This window comes from Salvelinus sp. IW2-2015, linkage group LG20 (assembly GCF_002910315.2).
Source record: "Salvelinus sp. IW2-2015 linkage group LG20, ASM291031v2, whole genome shotgun sequence".
Taxonomy (NCBI): domain Eukaryota; kingdom Metazoa; phylum Chordata; class Actinopteri; order Salmoniformes; family Salmonidae; genus Salvelinus; species Salvelinus sp. IW2-2015.
The window spans coordinates 14,082,130-14,094,292 of record NC_036860.1 but is presented as its reverse complement, the minus strand read 5'-3'; the positions used below and the strand labels follow the sequence as shown (position 1 = coordinate 14,094,292).

At 43.5% G+C, this 12,163-nt stretch overlaps 1 protein-coding gene across 1 annotated transcript in view; it reads right to left on the bottom strand.

Moving 5' to 3' along the window:
• Positions 1-73: 73 nt before the first annotated feature.
• nlk1 (nemo-like kinase, type 1) overlaps positions 74-12,163 on the bottom strand; it is a 21,565-nt gene continuing 9,475 nt past the window's right edge. The window contains exons 6-11 of the mRNA XM_024011929.2: positions 10,138-10,347; positions 6,956-7,057; positions 3,514-3,600; positions 3,154-3,352; positions 2,916-3,009; positions 74-2,798 (exon numbers count right to left, since the gene is read on the bottom strand). Of these exons, the coding sequence (XP_023867697.1) occupies positions 2,750-2,798; positions 2,916-3,009; positions 3,154-3,352; positions 3,514-3,600; positions 6,956-7,057; positions 10,138-10,347 (741 nt within the window). The 3' untranslated portion in view covers positions 74-2,749. The remainder of the gene's footprint in view (positions 2,799-2,915; positions 3,010-3,153; positions 3,353-3,513; positions 3,601-6,955; positions 7,058-10,137; positions 10,348-12,163) is intronic.

Here is a 12,163-nt window from a genome sequence, read left to right as displayed (position 1 = left end):
CTGACACAGTACACTGTAACGTTGCCCTTTGAGCCCCCTCCCCATTGATAAGCGGACAGACACCATACAGGAATATTATCCAGTGACTATCCATTTATTCATCCACTACTATACTCTAGTTGTTTTCTTAAGAAATTCAAGTATTTGTTGGGAACACAAGTCAAAGACGTTTCCTAAAATATCATGACAATTTTTTTTTCTTTCTTCAAAACATCAGTTTCATATTCAGAACAATAAAAAACACAAGTATCATTTTTTTCTCCCGCTTTTCTAACATCTACATTCCCAGGTGTAGTCTCTCTCCCGTGCCTATTGATGGCACAAACGAAGGATAGACTTGCTTCCTTTCCTTCAGTAGGGTGTACGTCCCAAATGGCACCCTATTCCCTATATAGTGCACTACTTTTGACCCTCAAAAGTAGTGCCATTTGGGACAGATCCTAGATCTGGCCTGAAGAGAACTGGACATGTGAAAGCAACTCCCCAACTGAGCTTCTCTCTACTACATTGCTTTAACGCGTCTTCTCCTGTCAGTGCCAATAAAGGGAAGAAGGAGATGATGAAAAGCTGCTTTAAACTATTTAACTGCCAGAGGAAGCTCCTCCAATGAGGAAGATGTCCTTATTGGCTTCTACCTCAAGCATAGCTGGGTCATATTCCTTAGTGCACACTGTAGGAAAACATTTTGCATCAAGTTTCTTATTGGACAAGTTCAAGTAGTCCCTCACAGTTTTAGTCTTTTCTTTTTGGTGCCTAGTGAATATGACCCTGCTATAAAGGCAAACAGAGACGAGAGGACAGTGTGAGGGGGATAGAGAGAAGAAAGGAGGGTGTAAGGGAGAGAGAGAGAGACGGACCCTGGGGATCTCTTCTAAAACCCAGCCTGCTTGGACTCTCTACTAAAGACAATAGCCAACTTGTGAAACCAAAAAAACTTTTTTTAAATGAATCACATCACAAAACAGTACTAAATAAAAACACATTAAAACAAATAATATTTCCGAAAATCTAATTAACATCACCACAAGGAAGGTTTGTCCATGGCGACAACTCCCATTGCACTGTATCCAAATCCTCTTCCTTTTTTTAAATCATAAATACACACATGCAGGTTTAAGTGAAACATTTTGGCAATCCCCATCACCCCCTAGCCTACACTGCCAATAGCACCATCAAGTGGCGGGACAAGGGCCTGACCACTGCCATGACAGCAATGCCAACAAGCACAGTACAGCGTCTTCAGGAGCCTCATTTTAGTTAGTACTAGCTCCAGTCAGAGCTTCAGCGCACAGAGCTTTGCGGTTCCTCTTTGTGGGCAAAAAAAAATTGAGGCACAATGTTATTGGTGAATAATATCTGTGTGTATTTGTGTGGTCGGGTCCACAGTATTTGCAATGGAACACCTGAGCCGTGAACTCAACTGGAAATAAACCAACAACCAATAAAGGAAAACCAAAACACAGCAGCATTTCACCAATACATTTCAACAAGCTGTTCTTCCTGCCATCTGTCCCTCATCCTCCATCCCTCTCTCTCTCCAAGAGGGAGAAAGGAGGGGAGTGACAGAGAGAGGTTAAGGACAGAGATTTAGTACAAAGTAATGACATCACGTTACAGTACGTAGTAGTGGAGTTGGGTCTATGTACACTTTACCCAGTAGACTCTCTCTGGGTTCCCTTTTTGACGCCAACTGTTTGAGGTAATGAGATCATTGAAGTAGAAAACTGCACATTCCCTTAAACTCTACACACGTGAGCACACACACACCTAAATGGCTGACTACTCAGTACATGGGCACGACATGTGCCCAAGCTCAAACTGCCACTCAAAGGAGCTAAATCAAACGATAAATTAAAATATAAAATAATGATTTTAAAAACATGGGCGAGGCTCCATCTACCTCGAGTTCCAGAAGCTCCTCCCCTGCTGTGGCCCCACCCAATCAAAGAACCCGGTCAATTTGTTGTCTTGGAAATGGTTTGGTCTTATGGACAAGGGCAGATTGGGAGGGAAGACTCACAAGTAGCACGGAGCGACGCTCAAGGCCAGAGGTTGCATTGTAGCGCAGATCTAAGACCAGTTTACCGAAGATATTGAGAATGGGTACAGGGAAACTATCAAACCAAATCAATAGAATCAATGATAAAAGGTAGGGTCATCAATGTGACATTAACATGCCTAAGTCACTGAGCGCACAGGTAAGAGAGTACGGTATCGCCAGGAGCACATTGCTTTTCATCATATTGCACGCGGCTGGAATGACTTAACAGAGCAGAACAATTATTCAACATAAATAGTAAAACAGCTATTCCTTTGTCTCTCCGCCATCAACCACGTTGGAGCACAACACAACCAACTACAACTCTTCTAGTAATAAATGTTTCCAATAATTTTCCTCTTCTGCCACTCTTCGCTCTTTCTTTATTCCTTTTTTTAAATTCAGCAGCACATTTTAGTTTTCAGAAATGCCTATAGCGTTGGTGTCGTCAAGTCTTCACCAGTGTCAATAGTAGTTTTCATAGTTGAACTGTAGTTTTCATTGAAGGGAAATGTAGTCTTTAGTAAGTGAGCATTTCCCCTGACAGACACTGTTCTTCTCTCGGAGAGGCTGGCGTACGGTTTCATTCACACCTCCCCTTCATCCAAAGAAACCCAAGCCTATCTCTATTATATGGACCAAAGCAAGTCTTGTTCTTTTTATCAAACTGAATTTCCCACGATTCCTCTTGTACATGAACGACACTCCCCTTCATCTCTCCTCCTTCCTGGAGACTTTGGAGGAATGCCACGCAGTAGACCTGAGAGAGACCGAGAAAGATAAACAAAGAGAGATGTAGATAGTACATGGCAAAACAGTATTTTAAGCTGCATGTATGTTAGTTGTGTTGGTCCATCCTTCCCTTGGTGTTCCTCACCTGATGAAGGTCTTGAAGGCGGCACTCTGGGGGTTGATGCACAGCGGCACTCGTTTCCCCTGCTGGTGCTCTGATATGAAGTGATGGATGAGCTCTGATAGAGCGAGAGAGAGAGGAGAGATTGCGAGAACGAGATCGCAACAGGCCATCAATTTCAATAACAAGCCAGGTTGGAAAAAAGACAGAGGAGAACTGACGAGAAAGAGGAGTAGAGGGAAGAGCACCAGATAGCTCCTACCTTTGCCCTGCCAGACAGAGAGCAGGCTGTTATCGTAGCTGTGGCTGAAGTTGCGGTCGGCGGGCGGTTCAAAGTCCCGCGTGTACACACGCCCGCTGGGCACCGAGTAGCAGCACTGGCACATGCACGTGTGGTAGCGCAGACGGCCCTCGTCCAGGTAGGGGTGGGAGAGGGCGTCGCTGCCCGAGATCCGTTTGGCCTGAGTCGCACACACATAGAGAGAAAGTTGGTCCCCCTCTAATCTTGTATTTTCTCCCTTACTGTAGCTAACTACATTTTCCAGCTCTTGCTTAAATGTCCCTATTAAAAAGAGGAAGCCTTTAGAGTGACAGTTCTCTATAGACTTCTGTCTGTACTCACCGGATCAAACACCAGCATACGACACAACAGGTGCACGGCCTCGTGGGTCGCCCCGTCAGACAGCATGTATAACACAGAGAGTGACGGCTGAGGGGGAAGGGGGGGGGTAGATTTTACTTCATGAACTGCTGCACCTAGTTTTAGGTAAGGATTGTGGGTAGGGTATAGATCATATCTGGGCTCGGTTTCCCAAAAGCATCCTAAGGCTAAGTTCACCAATGAACTTAGTCTTTCAAGATGCTTTTGGGAAACTGGGCCATGAGCAGTAATATTCTGGCACCCTTGCACGTTTCTCTATTTCTTCCAAAATATTTTTGGGGGGTATTAACATAAACACGTTCGGCATCTCCTGGCTTGCACGCACAGCCTACAATCCAAGTACAAAAAGTACAAGAAATGTATTTAATAGAGTAGTCCTTATGTTAGGCCCTGGTCTGGCTATGGGCTAGACCAGCTCATTTAGCAGACAAGATTTGCTTAGAATTCCGTGGCATTATTTTAAAGTATGAAGAATACAATTGAACATAGCTGAATATCATAGAAAGCATATTTCCCCCCCCCCCAAACAATTTCAGAGGGAGTGACACATGCAGCTATTCTGTGTTGAGCCGTTAAAGAAACGGGTGCTCCTATATGTTTAATTTAGAGTTATTTATGCAACTTTTGTTGTGATAAACTTTGAATAGATTACAAATCTAAACATACAGCCTAAGGCTGCATGATGGGACTGATGATGATTTGAAAAAAGTTGCATGAAAAGGCATGAGCTCTGCTCCTTTCGCAGGCTGCACATACTTCATCAGTCTCTCATTCACAATGTAACAAGCACTTCATAATATTCTTCATTTAAATCTGGTCTTTACATATAGCCTACTAATATACACTACATGATCAAAAGTATGTGGACACCTGGTCGTCAAAAATCTAATTCCAAAACCATGGGTTTTGGTCCCCCCTTTGCTGCTATAACAGCCTCCACTCTTCTGGGAATTCTTTCCACTAGATGTTGGAACATTGCTGCAGGGACTTGCTTCCATTCAGCCACAAGAGCATTAGTGAGGTCGGGCACGGATGTTGGGCGATTAGGCCTGGATCGCAGTCAGCGTTCCAATTCATTCCAAAGAAGTTTGATGGGGTCGAAGTTCTTCCACACTGATCTCGACAAACCATTTCTGTATAGACCTCACTTTGTGCACGGGGCATTGTCATGCTGAAACAGGGAAGGGCCCTCCCCAAACTTTTGCTAGAGAGTTGGAAGCACAGAATCGTCTAGAATGTCATTGTATGCTGTAGCGTTAAGATTTCCCTTCACTGGAACTAAGGGACATAGCCCGAAACATGAAAAACACCCCTAGACCATTATTCCTCCTCCACCAAACTTTACAGTTGGCACTCTGCATTGGGGCAGGTACCGTTCTCCTGGCATCCGCCAAACCTAGATTAGTCCGCCGGACTGCCAGATGGTGAAGCGTGATTCATCACTCCAGAGTACGCATTTCCACTGCTCCCAGAGTCCAATGCGGTGAGCTTTACAACACACCAGCCGATGCTTGGCGTTGCGCATGGTGATCTTAGGCTTGTGTGCAGCTTCTCAGCCATGGAAACCCATTTCACGCTGCTCCTGAAGAGCAGTTATTGTGCTGACGTTGCTTCCAGAAGCAGTTTGGAACTCGGTAGTGAGTGTTGCAACCGAGGACAGACTGTTCTGTGAGCTTGTGTGGCCAACCACTTTGCGGCTGAGCCGTTGTTGCTCCTAGACGTTTCCACTTCACAATAACAGCACTTACAGTTGACTGGGGCAGCTCTAGTAGGGCAGAATTTTTACGAACTGACTTGTTGGAAAGGTGGCATCCTATGACGGTGCTACGTTGAAAGTCACTGAACACTTCAATAAGGCCATTCTATTACCAATGTTTATCTATTGAGATTGCATGGCCGTGTGCTTGATTTTATATACCTGTCAGCAACAGCTGGCTGAAATAGCCGAATCCACTATTTTGAAAGGGTGTCCACATACTTTTGTATATATATAGTGTATGTGTGGAATTACTTTTGATTTAGAATGGCCCACCAAAAAATATAATACTTGTAATCTGTTGCCTGCAAATGAATAGCAAATGGACATTACGTTTTATTATGCAAGAATATGTGACGCGTCCATAAGACTAGGGGAAGCTAAGCTTTCCCTTAAGTAAATTGATTTCACAAAATTATATAGAGAAATAAATAAAACAATAAAAAATAGGATACTAAAGCATTGATTTGCCATGCATTGAACATTATTTTTTGCTAACACTGATTTGAGTTATATTGTTAGCCTAAATTATGACTATCCAATCTATTCATCACATTACGAATAGTAAGTAGGCTCTCTTACATAAGTCTGCAAATGCGATTTTGCATGTAATGCTCTTAATATAAAAGGTGCATTTTTAATGGGGGAAATGATCTTCCCCTAAGTTAACTCACACGCCGTCTATGTATGCCAGGTGGGCTACACCGCTTGTAAAGCAGATTAATGTGCGTCATTTTAAGAAGTGAGCAAGAAATATAGCATCACAAGTAAGCTGGGACCCTCTTTTAAATAATGGCCAGTCAAAAGTCTTTACACACGCGATTGCGCAACGGCCGGGCTTATAAGAACACGTTTCACTAGGCTCTGTAGGCTATGGGCTCTCCAACCGTGTTCCAGGGGTCCTATGCCTAGGCTAGGTTTAGAGTTATTTGGCCACTTTAGTTGTGATACAAACCGTATAACATATAGGCCTATGGACTAGGCTACATGGTGTGTGACTGACTATCATGCACCCGTCGGAACAGAGGTGGGGGGGGAAAAATCAATAATACATGTCATCATATGCACAAATAGCAAATGGAGGACACTTTTCCTACAGTTCATTTTCATACCAGCCAGGTAGGCCATACTCCTGTTGTAAAGTGAAGCAATGTGCTTAATATTAGGAAAGTTGAGAAATAAATAGTAGGCTTAGCCTACAGAAATCTGATGGGATCCTCCCTCGTCGTTTTAATAGAGGCCTTCAAAACTCTATTTTCTCACGCAATTGCATAGCCTATAGAAATGTTCATGGGCTCTCATGAAGTGTTCGATTTGATTTTTGATTGCATTTGCATTGACGTCAGAGTGATTAGAAGAACAATAAGTGCAGTTAGCAAGTTCAGTAGACTACTGATGACCATCAGTGGCAGCAGAGAGCAGTTTTGGAGAAGCCTAGTTATCGTGACTAAACAGTCACGTGGAATTTGATTGCAGTCATGACTCGTGACCGCAGGTGTGGTGATAATATGGTCACAGTAACAACCCTAGTTGGAAGTAAGTTGTTTTCATTTGTAAAGTGCAAGTAGGGCAATATTTGACCACATCTGTCTCATAGTAATACAAAATAAAGGTCAGATCAGTTAGTGAGTAGTGAGGGGGTAGTACCGGTTTGTGAGGTCCTCTCAGGATGTGAGCTCTTGCCCCCTCACAGGCAGATGCCATGGCAGAGAGAGGAGGGGTACCCAGCAAATCAGTGATCAGATCCAACTGAGGGGTAGAGGGAGAGAATAGTGAGTGAGGGTGGGAGAGAGAAGATTTAATTTGACAACAAACCTAAATAAATAAAAACCGACCATCCACAAGTGCCAAAATTTCGATACATTACTTGATTATTAATTGTTAGATAAAAGTTTTTAAAAATTGCCCAGACAGATTACACCTTTAGATGGCTTTCCCTCCTTCCTCCCTCCCAGGGTTCTGTGCCCCCCACCCCTCTACAAGGGCTGTGGCGGACACAAAATGTAGTCAGCCGGTGACTGTCAAGCAAATAACTGTCGGTCTCACGGTAATTGACCGTTAATTAACAAACACATTTCGCATCTCCTGGCTTCCACACAAGCCACTGATGCAGATCTTTGGAGCATCTACATTTTAATACGTTTATAAATCCATGTAATATAGCCTACACCTTCACAAGAAATCAATTATTTATTTTAGACAGGTCTAAAGAAGCATGATATGTTGTCTATTTCAGAAGAACAGAATAGCATACTCTGAGTTGTCCTTATGTTAGGTCCTGATCTGGATATGCCAAATGGCTATAGGCTACACTAGTTCATTTAGCAGACAAAATTTGCTTAGAATTCCGTGGCATTATTTTATATTATGAAGAATACAATTGAACAAAGCTGAATAAAATAGAAAGGATATTTTCTACAAACGATTTGAGGGAGTACCCACACATGCGGCTATTCTGTGTTGAGCGGTTAACAAAGCAATATACTCCTATATGTTTAGAGTTATTAAATGTAACTTTAGTTGTTCTACAAACGTTGGGCTAAATATTTCAATTTTTAATACATTGCAAGGCTGCATGATGCAAATAATGATGATTTGAAAAAAGTTGCTAGAAAAAAAGGAATGAGCTCCATAGTTTTTTTCCGCAGGCTATACACACTTCATCAGTCTGTCATTCACAATTTGACAAGCACTTAATAATGCCTCAAATTACACGGCGGCATCCCCTTTGTTTGGCCGTAATACACCCTAAAACAATCCATGCCTTTAGCGGCCAGTGGCCGTTGTGCCCTTGGCCCGGAGTGCTGCGTTGTGCACTTCTCCCTGAGTGCTACTTGCACCGATGCACCTCTCACTCACATTGCTCTCCATCACGTGATCGGGTCTTTCTCACAGGCTACAAGTGAAGACCGACACATCGGGGACGCAACTGCGCACGTCCTTATCCAATTCCGAAGTGCATATTAAAGATAGTGGAAGAACTGTCCACATTTATTTTGTCAGCCAATAAGATGAGAAGCCCTAACGAACAACAAAAGCACTAGCCTATGCCAATCTGCTATACCCCCATAGTACAAAACTATTCTATTCGTGTGAGAAACACATAAAAATAATCATGTTTTACTCAATGTGGTTGACCGCAAATGCGATTATGCATGTAATGCTTTTATGTATGCCAGTTAGGCTCCACACCCCTTGTAAAATGAATTAATATGCTTAATTTTAAGAAGTTATTTAGCCACTTTAGTTGTGACACAAACCTTATCAAAACATATAGGCCTAGGTGCTAAGCTACATGAGGTGTGCGACTATGATTCGAAAAAGTCGCATCATTCACAAGTGATAATATATAATTCACAAGTGATAATAATATTGTCACCCATCAGACTATTGTCTTTACATATATTAAATAATATACAGTACCAGTCAAAAGTTTAGACACATACTCATTCAAGAGTTTCTTTATTTTTTACTATTTTCTACATCATAGAATAATAGTGAAGACATCAAAACTATAAAATAACACACATGGAATCATGTAGGAACCAAAAAAGTGAGATGTGTTTAAATATATATTTTATATATGAGATACTTCAAAGTAGCCACCCTAGGCCTTGACAGCTTTGCACACTCTTGGCATTCTCTCAACCAGCTTCATGAGGTAGTCATTACTTTAAGACATGAAGATAAGTCAATCCAGAAAATGTCAAGAACTTTGAAAGTTTCTTCAAGTGCAGTCGCAAAAACGACCAAGCGCTATGATTATCAAGCGCTATGATGAAACTGGCTCTCATGAGGACCGCCACAGAAATGGAAGACCCAGAGTTACCTCTGCTGCAGAGGATAAGTTCATTAGGAGTTACCAGCGTCAGAAATTGCAGCCCAAATAAATGCTTCAGAGTTCAAGTAACAGACACATCTCAACAACTGTTCAGAGGAGACTGTGTGAATCAGGCCTTCATGGTCAAATTGCTGCAAAGAAACCACTACGAAAGGACACCAATAAGAAGCATTCCTCATGAAGCTGGTTGAGAGAATACCAAGTGTGCAAAGCTGTCAACAAGGCAAACAGCAACATCTTAAATAGGATCGAATACAAAGGGCTCCCAAGTGGCGCAGCGGTCTAAGACACTGCATCTCAGTCTTACTGATCCTGGTTTGATTCCAAGTGGCTACTTTGAAGAATCTAAAATATATTTTTGATTTGTTTAACACTTTTTGGGTTACTACATTATTCCATACGTGTTATGTCATAGTTTTGATGTCTTATTATTCTACAATGTAGAAAATAGTTAAAATAAGAAAAACCCTGGAATGAGTAGGTGAGTGCAAACTTCTGATTGGTACTGTTTGTATCGAAACAGGGGCAGGGGGGGAAATACATGGCATCTATGCACTTAAATAGCGAATGGCGGACACTTTTCCCGTGGTTCATTTTCATGCCAGCCAAAGATAAGCAATTGGCTTAATATTAGGAAAGTTGAGAAATAAATAATATAGTAGGCCTAGCCTATAGAAAGCGGATGGGTTCCTCTTTTTATTAGAGGCCATCAATGTTGCGCAACAGGAGCTCATGGGCTCTCATGAATTGTTTGATTAGATTTTCGATTAGATTTGCATTGATGTCAGAGTGATTAGAGGGACAATAGAGTGCTGAGTACCAGGCAGTTAGCAAGTTTTGTAGGCTACTAATGACCATCAACAGCATCAGAGCTTGGAGAAGCCTAACTCCCGTGACCAAACAGTCACATGGAATTCGACTGCCTTCATGACTCGTGACTGCCGATGTGGCGGTAATATGGTTACCGCAACAGCCCTACACTCTCTACCTGTTGTATGGGGCTCTGGGCCTGGAACAGGATGCGCCGACCCAGTAGTTCAGCGAAGATGCAGCCCACCGACCAGACGTCTATGGCAGAGCCATAATGGCGGCTGCCCATCAGCACCTCAGGAGCCCGGTAGTACTGAGTCACCACCTCCTGGGTCATGTGACGAGACTGGTCCGGCTCCTCCACACGGGCCAGCCCAAAGTCACAGATCTGAGCGAGAGAGAGGGAAGGAGAGAGAAAAGAGAGGTGAGTGGAAGAGGGGGAATTTAGTTACATGATAATAATATACACTGAGTATACAAAACATTAAGAACACCTGCTCTTTCCATGACAGACTGACCGGGTGAAAACTACCTTTGATGTGACTTGTTAAATCCACTTCAAATCAGTGTAGAAGAAGGAGAAGATTTTTAAGCCTTGAGACATGGATTGTGTATGTGTGCCATTCAGAGGCTGAATAATGGGCAAGACAAACTACACTGCTCAAAAAAAATAAAGGGAACACTTAAACAACACAATGTAACTCCAAGTCAATCACACTTCTGTGAAATCAAACTGTCCACTTAGGAAGCAACACTGATTGACAATAAATGTCACATGCTGTTGTGCAAATGGAATAGACAACAGGTGGAAATTATAGGCAATTAGCAAGACACCCCCAATAAAGGAGTGGTTCTGCAGGTGGTGACCACAGACCATTTCTCAGTTCCTATGCTTCCTGGCTGATGTTTTGGTCAATTTTGAAGGCTGGCGGTGCTTTCACTCTAGTGGTAGCATGAGAAGGGGTCTACAACCCACACAAGTGGCTCAGGTAGTGCAGCTCATCCAGGATGGCACATCAATGCGAGCTGTGGCAAGAAGGTTTGCTGTGTCTGTCAGCGTAGTGTCCAGAGCATGGAGGCGCTACCAGGAGACAGGCCAGTACATCAGGAGACGTGGAGGAGGCCGTAGGAGGGCAACAACCCAGCAGCAGGACCGCTACCTCCGCCTTTGTGCAAGGAGTAGCACTGCCAGAGCCCTGCAAAATGCCTCCAGCAGGCCACAAATGTGCATGTGTCTGCTCAAACGGTCAGAAACAGACTCCATGAGGGTGGTATGAGGGCCCGACGTCCACAGGTGGGGTTGTGCTTACAGCCCAACACGGTGCAGGACGTTTGGCATTTGCCAGAGAACACCAAGATTGGCAAATTCGCCACTGGCGCCCTGTGCTCTTCACAGATGAAAGCAGGTTCACACTGAGCACGTGACAGACGTGACAGAGTCTGGAGATGCCGTGGAGAACGTTCTGCTGCCTGCAACATCCTCCAGCATGACCGGTTTGGCGGTGGGTCAGTCATGGTGTGGGGTGGCATTTCTTTGGGGGGCCGCACAGCCCTTCATGGGCTCGCCAGAGGTAGCCTGACTGCCATTAGGTACCGAGATGAGATCCTCAGACCCCTTGTGAGACCATATGCTGGTGCGGGTTGGCCCTGGTTTCCCCTAATACAAGACAATGCTTGACCTCATGTGGCTGGAGTGTGTCAGCAGTTCCTGCAAGAGGAAGGCATTGATGCTATGGACTGGCCCGCCCGTTCCCCAGACCTGAATCCAATTGAGCACAATGTCTCGCTCCATCCACCAACGCCCACCACTGACTGTCCAGGAGTTGGCGGATGCTTTAGTCCAGGTCTGGGAGTAGATGCCTCAGGAGACCATCCGCACACTCATCAGGAGCATGCCCAGGCGTTGTAGGGAGGTCATACAGGCACGTGGAGGCCACACACACTACTGAGCCTCATTTTGACTTGTTTTAAGGACATTACATCAAAGTTGGATCAGCCTGTAGTGTGGTTTTCCACTTTAATTTTGAGTGCGACTCCAATCCAGACTCCATGGGTTGATAAATTTGATTTCCATTGATATTTTTGTGTGATTTTGTTGTCAGCACATTCAACTTATGTAAAGAAAAAAGTATTTAATAGAAATATTTCATTCATTCAAATCTAGGATGTGTTATTTTAGTGTTCCTTAATTTTTTTGAGCGTTA